Raw genomic sequence first — 17,362 nt, forward strand, 5'->3', positions numbered from 1 at the left:
TAAGGTAATCAGATATACACACTGAAAATGAGTCTAAGTGCCATGTAACTTCCTAGAAACATCATTTCTATAGATTTTTTTGGATTATTATTAGATGAATTATTGCATGAATCTGAGCAGATATTGGTTGTTTCATTGATAATGAAATAAAACGTTAAGATATTCAACTTAAAAAAAAAATCCAACTTTTTGTTTGCATCTTACATTCCCAGCATATGTAACCAAACACAAAGAGCTGCTTAACAGGCTACTGTTAGGCATGACAAAGAAGAGAACCACTGAGAGCATGAATGGTAAACAGTGAGTGCTGTAATTTACACAGAACAGCATGAACAAGATGTGAATTCCATTGATGGTCTCTAAAGGAACTTTGCTATTTTTGCTCTTTTTTCTTGTTTATATTTTTTAAACTGATTCTTGAAAAATTGTATTTTAGTGCCTGTTTTTGTTTTAAACCAAAAATGGACTCTGGAACAGGAGCATTCCCTTCAAACTACCCTATAACTCCATTCGCCCAGGGCAAGTTAATTTTTTTTGTTTTTCGTCAGGCAAGTATTTTTTTCATCATCATTGGAAAAGGCAGGTGACTAGTTTTTGTGCTAAAAGAAGTCAACAGTCAAGGCCGATTTGGCATTTCAGGTGTACTCTAAAATAGTAATGAGAGAAACATACTTGTTCAGGTATTTGCATATCATTTCAGCTACATTTTCACAGTTCTTTTTAGTGGAACAAAAGACTAGGCAGGAATAATTTGGAATGACTTCTGTCACCAAGGCAATAAGGTGGTCTGGGTCCATCTTCTGCAGATTACTAGAATACTGAAATAAAAGTGAAAAAAAAGAGTTATCACACACTCTACTTGTGATTACTACATGAATTAAACCGAAGGTCCTGACCCGCAAATCAATTCTGAATCTCCTTTCGCTTTAAAAATGCAGAACTTTAAGGGATGCTCAGTATTTGACTGGAGAGAACAGAAAGGTGTGAATGGAATATTTTGCCTCTTTACTACCATTGGAACTCATTGGTAACACTGGTGCTACCTGTTCTATCGTACTGGTAGTCACTCTATCAATGAAGAAGAGTACTGGTCTAGAGATCAGAAGTTTTTTTGGGGGTGGAGGCACAGTAAAAAGTAGGTAAAGACAACAAGGAGTTCGGATTGTTACATTATGGTTGTGGGCATAGCAACCTAGAATCAAGAACAGAGACCCATTACCTTCCTTCCCCCACACTTCACATCTGGGCACTCAAGTATATTAGGCCCCAAATTTGATCTACATTAAGAATAGTTATACCAGACGAAACAAAATTTCCAGAAATCCAGTAGTCATAAGCCAATATGAAAGAGAAGGGTATCTCCTCCTACCACAATGCAGGGGCAATGCCCTAGTGTGAAAGCCTATCACCCATTCCCAGCTGTCGAGAAGAGAGAGGGTGCTGGGATACCTACCTAGGTGGTTTTCCTGGCCCTTGCTCATAGGCTCTATCCTTTTTGTAGCAGCTTCTGGCTAGTTGTCTGAAATTTTCAAGCACCTCACTCCCCCAGTCAGAAGGGAAAATAAGTTCTCTCCCTTCTTCTCTCCTGTACAGCTGGGAATAAAATTAAAATCTAAAAAACACCCCTCATTTTAGTATTTGGCCTTCTAAAGACCACTTTTCCATTGATATTCTACCCCTTTATCATACTGTATATTTATGAACCAATGAGTCCTAATAATACCTTAATTTACCTTAAGTTTTGAATACTGTATACCTAAAGCAATGAAAAGTTTCATACATTTATCTGTATTACCTTGAAATTAAGAAGACGTGAAAAAGTAAGGCCATTCTCTGCTTTGTCGTTAACTTCATAGATACTATCTTGTATTTTAACATACTCCTTTAATTCTACCTAGGTTGGTTTAAAAAAAAGGAAAGAAAAAGAAATGATACATTAACTTTGGTCAAATTACTGTCTGCATCACTACAACTTTAAAACTATGAGATCTCTTGGAAATACATTTCCAAACTTCAAAAAATAAAGGACCATTCTTATCTCTACACCCAAGAGCTGGCATATGGCATTTATTTGCCTGTTCTTTACCTCCAAGAATTCATTACCTCAAGACAATACACACCTTTCCTACCAACTGGTAAAGTACAGCTTGGCTGATGCTGTGAGCTTCAGGGCTAGTGCACAAGCAATTTACTTTCAGTTTTGCATGCTATTTCATCTAATGTTAGTTAGCTTTACTGATTCCCTTCAAGGTAAGTATCTTTCTGAATTGCAACAGTATAAGTTAAATACAGTTTGTATTGTGTGTCACTTCCACTACTGCCACATATCTTTTAGAAAATAAATGTGATTTGTCCCCGGAAATCTAGGCAAGCCGAACAATGAAAGACGTATGTTTTTAATTCTCAAAGCAAAGGAACACTTTTTTAAACATCTAACTGTATACCCTCTTTTCTCTGCCCGGGTAGAGAAAACAAATGAGAAATTTTAGCCCAAAGGTTTTTTGTTTGTTTGTTTTTAAAAGGTAACTGAAGCATCTGATTGAAGGAACTCAGAATACAAGTGCCTTCTCAATCACAAAGAAGGGCTGGTCTACCTATAGATTTTGTACCACCTTAACTGAACTGATTTAGAAACCAATACAGTTAAAGCAGTACAACCTCCACCTGCAGACATAGTTATACTGGTATAAAGGTGCTTATATTTATGGAAATAAGCTGTGCAGATACAAGCACCTTTATACCAGTATAACTATGTCTGCACGGGGAGGTTGTACTGCTTTGAACTAAGTTTCTAAGGGCACGGCTACACTGGAAACTTCAAAGCACTGTCGTGGGAATGCTCCTGCAGCAGTGCTTTGAAGTGCAAGTGTGGTCACATGTGAGCGCCGGGAGAGAGCTCTCTCAGCACTCCTGGTAGTCCACCTCCACGAGGGGATTAGCTCTGAGCACTGGGAGCACGGCTCAGAGTCTGATTTTTCATACCCCTGAGCCATCAAGTTAGAGCGCTATAAAATGTAAGCGTAGACAAGCACTCAATCAGTGTAAGTGGTACAAAAACTGTGTGTTGAAAGCTCAAAGTATGAAACTAGCAATCACTTTTAACTCTAAAAATAAAAATGTTAAGCAATAGTTTTCCCTAGTCTTGAACACGTACTGGTCTAAAATTATTAGCGTAATACTCCGCTTGCAGGAACTGCTGCAGGTCCCCAACATTGTTTAAAGTTGCACTCATTCCAATGATTTGAGTAGTTTCTATAAAATAGAAAATTAAATGTTGAGTAAATTAGAAGACACAAAATGTTAAAAATGTCACAAGATGTATTTATAGCCTTATATAGCACATATAAAAAGCACTGAATTCAGTATCTAGGCAGCTGTTTAAATCATGCCATTATTTTTTTTAAAAAGGCCAACCAAAGGGGCCCACAGACTTTTGTACCTATTTCAGTGCAAGTTATCACAGCACAAGCAAAGTTCTAGTTAACAGTGAACATATTTTAACACAGCAGTTGCCATATCAGAGCCAACTGCTGTAAACCCAACCTAACTCCATTAATAAAGAAAACTTAAGGGAACAAGAAACTTTACTACCTGTGGAGGAATTAAAGCTCTCACAGTGGTCATTGGGTTAGATCAGAGGTTCTCAAACTGTGGGTCGGGACCCAAAGTGGGACGCAACCCCATTTTACCGGGGTCGCCAGGGCTGGCTTAGACTTGCTGCAGCCTGGGGCCAAAGCCAAAACCTGAGGCCCACAGCCCAGGGCTGAATTTGAAGCCCAAGGGCTTCAGCCCTGGGCAGCAGGGCTCAGATTAAAGGTCCCCTGCATGCGGCTGAAGCTCTTGAGCTTCAGCTTTGGCCCTACCCTCCCCACCCAGGGCGGCGTGGCTTAGACTTTGGCCCTCCCACCCAGTGGGGCTCAGGCAGGCTCAGGCTTCAGTCCCGCATCCTGGGGTCGTGTAGTAATTTTTGTTGTCAGAAGGGGGTCACAGCGACATGAAGTTTGAGAACCCCTGGGTTAGACTTTTATTTAAAGCTTTAATTTGGCAGCTCTTAAGGTTCTCAGTGAAACAGTTTAACTGTTCACCATCACAACAGTCCACTAGCACTCACCTCTCACACGTCAAGAGAAGGATGTATTTTTGAAAACGATGAAGGTAATAGAATTGGAGAGCCACATGACAAAACAGCCCTAGCAATGGTTTTATAACATACAGGGCTCCAGACTAAAGGGCTGAACCAGGCCTAAGAGGCTGCCCAGACCAGCAGCCAATCAGAAAGGGCTGGGGGAGAGCCAATCAGAGCAGGGAAAGAGGCAGCCAATCAGGACAGGGCTACATCCTATATAAAGGCTGCCTAGCAGAGAAGGCAGTCAGTTGCTCTCTGACTAGCAAGGGAGAAGGACTGGCTCCTGAGCTAAGGAGCAACATCTTAGACAAAGCAGTGCTGGGCAGGCTTGGGGAAGCAGAGCAGAACTCTGGCCCAGATACCTGCCAGGCTGTGGCCCTTGCTAAGAGGGGTTGAGAAGGTGCATCGGGCCAAAGGGTGTGGCCCAGGAAAATAGGGAGGCAAGAGGGGAGAGATGGAAGGCAGAAGGAGGCTGCCCCTAGAAAGTCCCTGGGAAAGGACCCAGGGTAGTGGGGGGTCCTGGGTCCCCCCCCGCCTTCCCCCTTTGCACTGTCCCTTGCCATTGAGGAGAGAGGCCGAGACAGACCATGACCTGCCCCTGAGACAAGGGGTTAGACTCTAGGGCTGTGGTTGGCCATGGAGGCAGGGACAAACGGAAGAACGGCTGTTAACAACACCACCCCGGAAGGGGGTGAGACCAGAGTGGTGGGCACTGCCGGAGGGCAGTGTCCTGAAGTGCATGCAGAGTGTCCTGCAGAGGACACCGCCGAGCAGGGAGCAACGCAGGTCCCAGGACAGCGGAGCGGAGCCAATGGGCAGACTACCATGTGTTTAGGACGCCCCACAGCGGTCAAGAGCTAATTCCTGGAGTGACCAACAGGGGGTGCCAGCGGTGATGAGTGGTGACCCCGTCACACAACCAAACAGATTAAAAAAGAAAAAGCAACAATCAAATTGAAGCCTGGACTGAACAAGAGTCCTTCAGTGTAACAAGAAGCAAGTTTTAAAGGCAGGTGCCCTGGAGCTAGGAGTGTTCTGCTGCTGACCTTAGAAAGCCACCTTCTAGGCAGATGGTCATGATACAAAAGGCCTTAACTATCATTAGACGACAGCAGAGAAGGTGGTGTCTTCTAAATAACTGGGTCCCAGACAATGCATATTTAGATTTCTTGAATTTTACTCAGAACACCCAAGTAGCCTTTAGTGCCACACTTGAAGAGCACATGCTGAATGTTCTCCACCTTTCTCACTGACAAGGCAGGTGGCTGTATTCTGTATCAGATGAAGACTGCAGAGGTCCACCGGCGTACAATTGCATTAGGGGAACAATTACAAAAGACATGGTAATACTGTGGCAAGGTTTGCATCCAAGAAGAGTCTCTGGGCTAGTCACAGACAGATAACAGAAATATCTCACAATGCCCTTTTCCGTGTACTCAGGGAAAAAAAGATCTTCCACAACCCCTGGCCACAAACCACACAGTGAAAGGGCAGTGCTCCCCACCTCCATTCTTTTAGATCAGTGACCCTCTTCCATTTATATAAAAAGAATAAAACATGTAACAATGATAAGCCTATCTGCTTCAAGACCGAGCTGGGTAAGTTTATGTAGGGGATGGTATGATGAGACTGCCTACAATGACATGTAGCTGATCGACAACTGCTACATCTCCAATGGCCAGTGAGGGGACACTAGATGGGGAGGGCTCTGAGTTACTAAAGAGAATTCTTTCCCAGAAGTCTGGCTGCTGGGTCTTGCCCACATGCTCAGGGTCTAACTTATCACAATATTTGGGGCTGGCAAGGAATTTTCCCACAGATCAGATTGGGCAAAGATCTTGGGAGTTTTCACCTTGCTCTGCACCATGAGGCACTGGTCACTTGCAGGTTTAAACTAGTGTAAATGGTGGATTCTCTGTAACTTGGAAATCTTTAAATCATGATTTGAGAATTTCAGTAACTCAGCCAGGGTTAGGGGGTCTATTACATAGTGGGGGTGTGAGGTTCTGTGGCCTGCAATGTGCAGGAGGTCAGACTAGATTATTACGATGGTACCGTCTGACCTTAAAGTCTATGAGTCCATGTAATTTATTTGTTTGTGTGTTTCAAGAGGCTGGCATTGAAGGGTAAGGGTGTGAAAGGAGTGGCGGGAGAGATTTTATTCGGCAGTTTGATCTCAACATAAACCAACACCTTGCAAATTCCCCCGATTGCCTTTTGTGAATCTCTTGGGCCTTATGACCTACCAGTTATGAAACACTGTTCTAGATTAATCCCCTGACACAGCAGCATCCATCCTTCCCAGATTAGTTGCAGACATATCACTTCCATTTAAGTCAAAACAAGCTGAGAAATCACAAACATTAGAAAACCATCTTAGATGAAAAAGGAATAAAGAATTTAATGTTGTCCACATACTGGTGACTATGGGTGTGTCTTCACAGTATGGTCATCTTGAGTTAGCACACCAGTTAACTGCACTTGAGCAACTATTGTTCAAAACAACGAGTTACTGAGTGAGTTGCAAAGTGACTAGATTAGCTGCTGCTGAGTTGTAACTCAAGCTGATGTATCCCCACTGAAGTACTAGCTCAAACTTCAGCAGCATTCAGGCTTCGACCTCCCCCTGCAAGGGAATGTCTACGCCAGGGATCTCAAACTCGAATCACCACGAGGGCCACAAGAGGATTAGTACATTAGCCCGAGGGCTACATCACTGACACCCCCCTCCCTACCCCGGTCCCCACTCCACCCCTTCCATGAGGCCCTGCCCCTGCCCCACCCCTTCCCCACCCCCATTCCAACCCTTTCCCCAAAGTCCCCACCCCAACTCCACCCCCTCCTTGCCCCTATTCCAACCCCTTCCCCAAATCCCTGTCCCTGCCCCGCCTCCTCCCCTAAGTGTGCGGCTCCCTGTTCCTCCCACCCCCCGGAAAGCGTTAAGTGCAGCCAAACAGCTGTTTGGAGGTGGGAAGTGCCTGGAGGTAGGCAGACGAGCAGGGATGCGGCGTGCTGGGGGGAGAGGGAGTGGGGGAGCTTGATGGCCACAGGAAATAAGTCCAGGGGGTGCGGGAGAGAGTGCAGGGAGCTTGGCGGCCCCCAGGGAATAACCCCACAAGCCGCATGTTTGAGACCCCTGGTCTATGCTGTAGCTGGGACAATGTTTCCCAGCATCGACAGACATGTACTAGCTCTGCTCCAGCTAGCATGCTAAAAATAGCAGCGTAGCTGCAGCAGCATAGGCAGTGGCTTGCGCAAGCCACCCGAGTTCAAGTCCACCTGACTGCCCAGGTGTGTACTTGGGTGGTTAGCCTGAGCTGCCACCCATGCCACACTACTATATTTAGCATACTAGATCCAGCAGACCTAGTGTGTGTGTGTGTCCACCCATGTTGGGAAGCATGTTCCCAGGTGTACTGTAGACATACCCTGAAAGGCCAGCTGTCTTGAGCTTATAGTACCACCTAACTCAAGCTACAGATTTTTGTATGTGGCTGGAAATCAAGTTAAGGGTAACACTAGTTATAACTCAAGCCAACTGTGCCGTGAAGACTCACCCTATGCAATGGATACTGTTTCACAGTGTTCCCTAAGGCCTTTATATAAACATTTAACAGGAAGGGTCAGATTTCACTCTTGAGGGAAGAGTTCACCCCAAACTGGAATTTCTCAGAGATGAAGGAAGGGGACTACTACAGGGCCACTTCATGAACTCCTGCAAGGCACTACAAAGGGGTAAAAAATAACCGCAGTGATCCATGGTGAAATACACTATTACTCAGTGGAGTTTCTGATATTTTAGAAACCGCGAAACAAAAAATAAATTAAAAGTTGGATTATCTCTCTCAAGTTATACAAGTTGTTACTTTACATGGTATTTTTAAAGTTAACTAGTCATGGTGCAGGAGTTACTTACTGCTGGTGTAGAGAATTTTTGCAAGAATCATTTCCAGTGTAGCTCCACGACTCCCCTCACCAAGCATGTGCAACTTTGGGGAATAATAAAGAGAAGTGAGGCATGGTAAATTAGTTACTGACTTAGCAATATTTCTAAATACAAACCAACATACAAATCAAATCCCAAATATTTTTAATATGGTAAACCTTTTGTCCGATTTCTCTTTAAGTTTGGTGTATTTTGACTCTAAAGCCTCCTCCAATAATGTCATCTCACTATAAAATATTATATATATATTTATTTTTTTAGGAGAATGCGGAAAAAAAGTATGTGTTTAACAAGGTTTGCTTTCCATTAAATTAAATGACAACGGTCACAGGGATGGCACTTCCTGGCAGAAAACACTCAGTGCAGTGATCTTTTATTACTACCCAGTTAGAATTTATTTTGTACATCTCTTATCTTGATCAAACTGTGCAACGAGAGGTCTGGGGCCGCTGCGGGGGCCAGAAGCAAGTTTCAGGGAGTTTGACAAGCATGGCTGGCGTTAGACCCAGGACTGAAAGCTGAAGCCCTGCCATGTACGACTCTAGCCAGGCTCAAGTACCACCACCCAGGGCGGAAGACGAAGCATGAGCAACTTACCTTCATGATGCCGTCTGCGGCATGGGGCCCAGGCAATTGCCCTCCTTGCTCCCCCCTAACGATGGCTTTTGCTTTTATATGCAGAAAAACAACTGCTGTGGCACAGCTGGGCCACGTGTGTGTGTGGGGGGGCGCTCAGAAAGAAAAAAGTTAGGAACCCCTGCTTTAGAAGGCAGTGAAGGCCTTTTGCTAACAGTTAATGACAGTACAGCAATCACTGGCAAAGCAGCAGTTAATTCTCAATGTTTTCGTCACAGAACATTTTATTAAAAAGGGACACCTTCAACTTGAGTAATATTGTTGGTAGTTACATGGGGCTGGATTGACACCTTGTAATCTAGTTTAAGTAAGGGGAAGCACATAGCTACACTATACCAGGAGCAGAGTAGGGACGGAGTTGTGACTCTGGCCTACACTTAAAAATTAGACTGTCCTAGCAATATCACTCAGGGTTGTGAAAAATGCTGTGCCCTGAGCACTGTAATTAGGTCATCCTAACCCCCACGATAGATGTAGCTAGATCGATGAAAGAATAGTTCCATCAACCTAGCTACCACCTTTTGGAGAAGTGGATTAATTATATCTACAGAAAAAACCCTTTCATCGACATAAGAAGCTGCAGCGCCTTAGCTGTACCACTGTAGTGCAGTAGACATATCCTCTGTCAAATCTGAATAGTGCTGTTCCTTTATCTTCTTAGATTAGTTCATGCTACAAATGGACTCTCAGAAAACCATGTGATCAAAAATGGTTTATGCTAGACTGAACATGTTTTTGTGTATAATTAAGGGATCAGTAAAACACATTCAATGTAACCAGTTCAAGATTAATTTAAAGTTTGTTTTATACTAGTATGGGATGAATGCCCCTTGTATCCTATTCTGCAAATGGCTGTGTTTTAGGTAGTTAACATTTGCCAACCATCTTTAAGAAGATTTCTCAGACAAATTAAGAGCCCACTGCTCTATTAAGATACCAGAAAGGAGCAAATCCCAAATGAGCAATAACCCTCAAGACAAATCTTGGATACTCTCCAGCTTGCTAAGCAATGGTTTTCTAATATAGTACCTGTACAATATGCCCATTTGTACAGTATATATACAGTTTTAAATGGTGTATTTTTCTTGTAACTGTTTTGTAAATAAAATAGTAACATATGTATTAGTAACCTGTTGCAAGTTTTATAACAAACCTCATCTACTACAACTAGACCCAGGTCACCAACTCTTCCTGTTTCAATCAAGGAGTTCACTAGGCTGTGTCCTTTCTCTATAGTAGCAATGTACAGTGATTTCTTCATTCTCCTTTTGATTGGAGGAAATCTTCCTTTACTTCCCGCATATTCTTCAACCAAGAAGCCTAGCTCTATTCCAAAACTTGACAAGGCCCAAACCTACAATATAATAAAATGCAAAAAGAACAAATTACATGAAGAGTAAATTAATTTTCACACTTAATGACTTTGATCTTGCAATTAACTCATGCTAATGGAATTTCAGGATTAAGGCCAGAAAATAAGACATTATTTCATGTATACATTATGCAACAATACAGCTGACAATAAGAACTATTACTTGAACAAATGACTACTGCAAAAAGTGAAATCAAAGCATATTAACGACAAAAATATTTTAGTACATAAGCCTTTCAGGTGTTGAGATTTGTCAAACCAGTGACAAAATACTTCATCTGTCCTCCATAAATCACTTATTAGTTCCATTAGACAGCTATGTTTTTTTTTTGCAAGATTATTTAAATGTCAACATGGATTTTAGAGTAGACTTGGATTAGACGGCACTGCAAGCAAGGCACTAACATTCCAACAGCTTGGTGCAAATCCAATTTTTCATAACTCAGTTGAAGTGGATATCCTTAACTATAGACTATGTACATTTCATCACAAAGAGTAGTTTGAGAGCCTCTTAACTGAACTAGAAAATAGAAACATACTTTTCATTTCCAGGCTGATATTTATTCAAGATACACAAGAATATATTCACTAGAAATCTCCTATGGATTAACAGAGGATTTAAAATATTTACAGTCAATTTTCCAACACTGGTAAAAAAAGTGCATGTATAAAAAGTAATATTCATTTCAGAACAAAACAAAAAACCAAAATACTGTTTTCACACCTTTTCTTGGACAATAGCCACATATGGTAGAACCATTAAAACATCTTTCTGCCTGCAGAGTAATTCCTGAAGAATTAAAATTTCAGCTACAAGTGTTTTTCCACCACTGGTTGGCAATGAATATATTAAGTTCTTTCTTTGTTGCAGAGATTCTAACGTTAAGCAAGTGTGCTGCCACTCTGTAAAATTGAAAGAAAAATTATTTTGCCACCTCTCTTCTCACATGCATGCTGATTCAGGATCAAAATACACCCTTTAGTTTTACAGAAAACGTATGGGCAGATTATTGTCTCAGGCAGCTTTCACTGATAAAGTACTGAACATTTCTGACGATCCAGCCTGCCCATCCTCCTTCTTATAAAAGTGTCCACAGAACAAAATATTTTAATATACCACATACAGATGGCTCCATCCTACATATAGGTATTAAAGCATCTACAGCAACAGCCTGCCATTCAGATTGCCCAGATGGTTAAACAGCTTTCAGAAGGTAGAAATTAAAAACAGCTTCATGGAATGACCACCAGCTGCAGCTGGGCAAAATATTTTTGGTGAATAGTTTTATTTGCCAAAATATAGAATTTTGGTTGAACTTAAACTATTTGTGATTTAGTGTCCAGTCTGCAAAATACAATTTTTTGGTTCACTGAAAAGTAATATTTTGGTGATGTCTTAAAGAACCATTTCATTTTGACATTACCAAAATTTTACCAGATTAGGTCACCCGAACAACCTTAATTCCATCCACGTATTATCACCTGCACACCACTAAAACCCAGTAGACAACCTTGCATCGCAAGGTTGTACATCTTCGAAAATAAGAGTCACAAAACCAACAGCATGTCTCAACAGAAATACTCAATGTGACATTATCTAGACACAAATACAACCCCAAAGTAGTTGGCAAAGCCTATCTCAGATTTCCAAAAGAAGACAGTTCTACCATAAACTGAGAAATTAAGAATGTTTCTATCCTTTAGGGGCCACAGAAGTTGAGGTGCCTTTGGATAAGAACTTCTTAGCCCCTATATTTTCTGTTGATCAGGTAATTCAATCTTATCATAAAACTTAAACACAGGAACATACAGCTTTAAGTAGCTACAACAATGTAACTCCAGCCTTTTTACAAAGCACATGCAAATACCATGAAAAAAAATAAATTCAGAATTTCTTAGCAAGAGTGGTAAATATCAACCATCTCTTCCCCTACATCCTGCCTCAACTACAGTTTTAAGATGACCTTATCATGCTTTTAAGTCCTCAAAAAAAAGTTTGGTTACACAACGAAAGCTTAGGGTGGATGGGGGACAGAGTTACAGTTTCCATATTTTAATGTTTAAAAAAAAATTAAGAGTAACCTTAAGTTTCCTTGCTTTCCACTTTTTCAGCTACAACATTCTTTGAAAGATTTTTCCTTAGAATTTATGGGTTAATTTTAACTAATTCCAACTCAACAAACTTACTGTCTAGCAACTTAAAACAGAAATTTTGTTTCCACGAGTACATGATGAAAAGGTTGCATCAATCTGCTGGAAATATTATATCCACTGTAACCCAAGAGCAAACAACTGTGATTTTTTTAAACAAAAATTTAATGGATATTACCATAAAGTTTTTCAATCCCTCGGAACTGTATTAAGAGATCTCTAACTTTACTGGGTAACCCATAAAAAGGGCCAATGTCAACAGAAGAAGTTTCAATAGTTTTCTTGGCAACACAAATTTCTTCAGACAGAACAGCTTCTTTGAGCTGTTTAGTTCTAGAAACCTGTGGAGTCTGAGCCTTGGCATTTCCAGTCATAGTATTTTTGAGGTGATCTTTGAGACTCTTTCTTTTACTCATGTTGGACGTGGTGCTTGGGGACAATTCATTATTTATTTTGGTGTGCTCTGCATTATGGTGACAAGACGACTGATTCAACATTTTATCAAGGCAAGAATTCATGTCATTAGCACTCTCTTTTGTACCTGATGATTTTCTAGAATCAACTGAGGTATTATTCATTTCCTCAAAATATAGAAGCTGTGAAGATGGCAAGTCATCTAAAAAACAGTCTCCAGGTTCTAGAGTCCTGTTATCTTGTTCACTTGTGGTCCTCAAATGACTCTCTTCTTCAGTTTTGAAACCAATAATGTTTCCTGCAGCAGAAAAAATTAGTTCCTTGCTTCTGGCATTTTGTAATTGAAGATACCCAAATGCAGGCTCTACAGTAGCTTTTTCTTCCATGTTTTTAGTACATGAAGTCAAGTCAATAGATTGAATACATTCCTGCTCCATATTATCAAACTGAGCTAACAAAGAATCATTTCCAGAAAAGCTGTCATAATCACCAAACATGTCCTCTTCACTGTCATTATTATACTGCAAAAAAAAAAAAAAAGAGTATATTTATGAATATTCAACAGCAAATGGGAGGCTGACTCACATGCTGACAGATTTATATCTGAAACATCTGACTCAAAACCAAAATGTCAATTTCATGAGTAATTTAAGTGTGCATTTCATTCTATTTGTGAAAGATAATGGTTGGGATTTTCAAAAGCACTAAAGTGACTTGTGGTCCTAAATCATTGAGGCTTGGTCGACACTCAGATTTCATACTGGTACAACTATTTCAGTGCGAGTTATACTGGTATGACACAGCATCAACAAGTTGCATGAAGGTGCCTTATATTGGCATAGCTTATCCCACCCCTTCTCATTCAGAAATGAACAACACTGATATCAGCCACCTGTTCACCAGTGCAACTGTTCATACTCAAGGAGTGCTTTATCTGTACTAATATTGTTGAAGTGAGCCAACTCTTGTATTTAGACAAGTCCTCAGTCACATTTGGTAGCATTTTTTCCAAAACAATATAAAAGATCTTTAAGTGCTTTACAAAGACAGATGTTTTACAGATAGGTGCAATGAGGTACAGAATGAAGGGTAAGTAACAAAGCTGGGAGGGGAAGTGAGTAAGGGTCAGACCAAGGTGAAGCATAAACCTGCATACCTGACAAAGTAACTAGATTAGCACATACAAAAATGCATGTTACCTTGAATAAATCAGCCAATTAACTTGAGTTAACACAGGATCACTAATGCCCTCTATTAGAGAGCTGTCATATGTTTGGGGACAGGAGCAAGTGCACATAAACCTGGACTACAAAGGTAAGAGGTTTGGAAAAGTGCTGCACCTTAATAAGGCTCAAATGAAATGTATACCCCAAATAAAAAACAAACCAAAACAGAATTCCAAAAAAATGCCACCATAGCTAAACAACAGAGTGCAAGAGGTGGTTAGAGGCAAAAGGCATTGTCAAGGCTGAATCCCCACTCGGTCTCTCCGAGTGCAGAAAGTGGGGGCCCTCAAGGATTCTAAAGATTAATGCTTGCCACTCCAAGCTTGTATTAAACTCCCAAGGTTACAGCTTTTCTCTGACCTTGGCGTGGTAAAGCTGTCACCAACCAAATGCAAAAAACCCACACATGTACCCAGGAAGAAGCACTTGGGAATTCCTCCCTGTGGGGTACCTTCAAACCCTTTCACCCCCCTCTGGGGAAGAGCTGAGAAAGAAAAAGGAAATTAGCTGTGGCCACCAGCTAATTAAACAACATATGCACAAACCTCTTAGGACACCAAAATCCAATCCTGTTCTTAAAAAAGTTACATTTTTATGAAAAACAAAAAGAAAGAAAATACATCTGGAACTTCGGCTTTTGCTAGATTTTAAAAGAAACTCCAAAGATTAAGCATCCAAAATAGCTTTCTTGGGGGTTCAGCTTAAAAGTTATAAGCAAACAAAAGCATCAGGAGTTAGCTCAGAGGAGATCCACAAGCCAAAATAAAGAATAAACCTGATCACATTTAACTAAACGTTCCTTACCCAAATGATTCCTTCTACATATGGAAGATAAGTTTTGAACCAGGTATGAAAAATTACACATCATTCCTGCTTATAGCATTACTGCTCTGTCCCTGCAGCCCAGAGAACAACAATGGGAAAGTTTATTTCCCATTTTAAAAAGTTCTAGCCTTCCTATTGGCCCTTTTGGTCAGGTGCCCACTCCTTTTCTTTTACCTGTGGGCTTGTTAACCCTTTACAGGTGAAGGAAGCAGAGAACAGCTACCAAGAGGGATTTTACAGCTAACTGGCTGGCTGGGTGTCCATCAAAATGAGCTGCACCCCACTTCATTTATCACAGGCATCCTTTAAAAATTGGAAGTCAACAGCTCTGGAAAGTCAAGTGTAAAAGTAGAATAAGGCAGACCAAGAAAGAATTTGAAGAACAAGTAGCTAAAGACACAAACTAACAGCATTTTTTTTCAGTACATCAGAAGCAGGAAGCCTGCCAAACAGTCAGTAGGTCCACTGGATGATCAAGATGCTAAAGGAGCACTCAAGGAAGAAAAGGCTTTGTCTCCACATTGTGGAGAACCTAAATGAATTCTTTGCATCAGTCTTCACTGCAGAGGACGTGAGGGAGATCCCCAAACCTGAGCCATTCTTTTTAGGTGACAGATCTAAAGAACTGTCCCAGATTGAGATGTCAATACAGGAGGTTTTGGAAAAAATTGATAAATTAAATCACCAGGACTAGATGGTATTCACCCAAGAGTTCTGAAAGAACACAAACGTAAAATTGCCAATCTACTAACCATGGCATGTAAATCAGCCTCTGTACCAAATACTGGAAGGTAGCTAATGTAGTGCTAATTTAAAAAAAAAAAAAAAAAAAAAAGGCTCTAGAGGCAATCCTAGCAATTACAGGCCAGTAAGTCTAACTTCAGTATCAGGAAAATTGGTTGAAACCATAGTAAAGAACAGAATTATCAAACACACAGATAAACATATTATGTTGGGGGAAGAGTCAACACAGCTTTTGTAAAGGGAAATCATGCCTCACCAATCTATTAGAATTCTTTGAGGCTGTTCACAAACATGTGGCAAGGGTGATCCAGAGGATATGGTATACTCAGACTTTCAGAAAACCTTTGACAAAGTCTCTAACTAAAGGCTCTTAAGCAAAGTAAGCAGACACAGGATAAGAGGGATAGTCCTCTCATGTACTGGTTAAAAGACAGGAAACAAAGGGTAGGAATAAATGGTCAGCTTTAGCAATGGAGAGAGGTAAATAGTGTGGTCCCCCAATAATCTGTACTTGGAACAAGGCTATTCAACATATTCATAAATGATCTGGATAAGGGGGTGAACAAGAAGGTAGCAAAATTTGAAGATGATACAAAATTACTCAAGACAGTTAAGTCCAAAGCTGACTGCAAAGAGTCTACAAAGAGATCTCACTAAATTCGGTGACTGGATGACAAAATGGTAGATAAAAGGTAATGCTGATAGTTAATACTGATGTACAGTAACATGCACTGAAAAAAATAATCCCATGTACAAAATGATGGGGTCTAAACTAGTTGTTACCACTTAAGAAAGGGATACTGGCCTTATTGTGGCCAGTTCTCTGGACACAAATGAGATAGATAATAAAACAAAAAATACCATAATGCCAGTATATAAATCTATGGTATGCCCACACCTTGAATTATATTTGCAACGCTGGTAGCCCCATCTCAAAAAAGATATAGTAGCATTATCAAAGACGCAGAGAAGGGCAACTAAAACAATTAGTCGTGTAGAACAGCTTCCAATGGAGGAGAAATTAAAAAGACTGGGACTTGTCATCTTAGAAAAGAAGCAATTAAGAGGATATGATAGAGATCTATAAAATCATTAATAGTGTGAAGGAAATCAATAGCGAAGTGTTATTAATCCCCTCACTTAACATAAGAACCAGGATCACCCAATAAAATTAATAATGATTTAAAACGGTGGTTCTCAAACTTTTGTACTGGTGATCCTTTTCACATAGTAAGCCTCTGAGTACGACCCCCCCCCCTTACAAATTAAAAACACTTTTTTATATATTTAACACCATTACAAATGCTGGAGGGAAAGTGGGGTTTGGGGTAGAGGTTGACAGCTCGCAACCCCCCATGTAATAACCTCACAACCCCCTCAGGGGTCCCAAACCCCAGTTTGAGAACCCCTGATTTAAAACAAACCTAAGTACTTCTTCACAAAACACACAGTCAACCTGTGGAACTTGTTGCCAGGGGATGTTGCAAAGGCCAGAAGAATCACTGGGTTCAAACAAAAAAAAAAAAAAGAATTAGGTAAGTTCAGGGAGAGCAGCTCTATTGCTGGCTATTAGCCAAGATGGTCAGGGACACAACCCAATGCTCTGGTTGTCCCTAAACCTCTGTCTGTCGAAAGATGGGACTGGATGAGAGGAGGCCTCTTGATAGCTGCCCTGTTCAGTTAACTCCCTCTGAAATATCTACCATGGGCCACTGACAGGCCACTGGGCAAGAGGGACCGTTGCTCTGACCCCTCCCTGCCAGCTGCCCCACACTGTGGCCTGTGGGGAGCGATGGGCTTGAGACAGCCGCAGTGCCCCTCCCCCGAGCAGAGCGGCCCCACCCGCTTAGTCTCATTCACTCCCATTATGGGGAGTTATCGCCAGGGAGGGAACCCAGGCGTCCTGCCTGCTCCCCCCGTAC

At 41.2% G+C, this 17,362-nt stretch overlaps 1 protein-coding gene across 6 annotated transcripts in view; it reads right to left on the minus strand.

Moving 5' to 3' along the window:
• HELQ (helicase, POLQ like) overlaps positions 1 to 17,362 on the minus strand; it is a gene marked incomplete at its 5' end in the record, with an annotated part of 34,218 nt that overhangs the window by 16,691 nt on the left and 165 nt on the right. For 3 of the 6 annotated variants that reach the window (XM_084626628.1, XM_084626627.1, XM_084626626.1), the window contains 7 exons: positions 673 to 818; positions 1,796 to 1,894; positions 3,155 to 3,252; positions 8,043 to 8,115; positions 9,862 to 10,062; positions 10,805 to 10,983; positions 12,410 to 13,166. In XM_084626628.1, coding sequence (XP_084482754.1) covers positions 673 to 818; positions 1,796 to 1,894; positions 3,155 to 3,252; positions 8,043 to 8,115; positions 9,862 to 10,062; positions 10,805 to 10,983; positions 12,410 to 13,166 — 1,553 coding nt within the window. Of the gene's footprint in view, positions 1 to 672; positions 819 to 1,795; positions 1,895 to 3,154; positions 3,253 to 8,042; positions 8,116 to 9,861; positions 10,063 to 10,804; positions 10,984 to 12,409; positions 13,167 to 16,864; positions 16,943 to 17,362 lie in introns of those variants that run through there. The other 3 variants (XM_084626629.1, XM_084626630.1, XM_084626631.1) reach the window with 3 other exon arrangements.

Source organism: Lepidochelys olivacea (genome assembly GCF_965140295.1).
Source record: "Lepidochelys olivacea isolate rLepOli2 genome assembly, chromosome: 4".
Lineage (NCBI taxonomy): Eukaryota > Metazoa > Chordata > Testudines > Cheloniidae > Lepidochelys > Lepidochelys olivacea.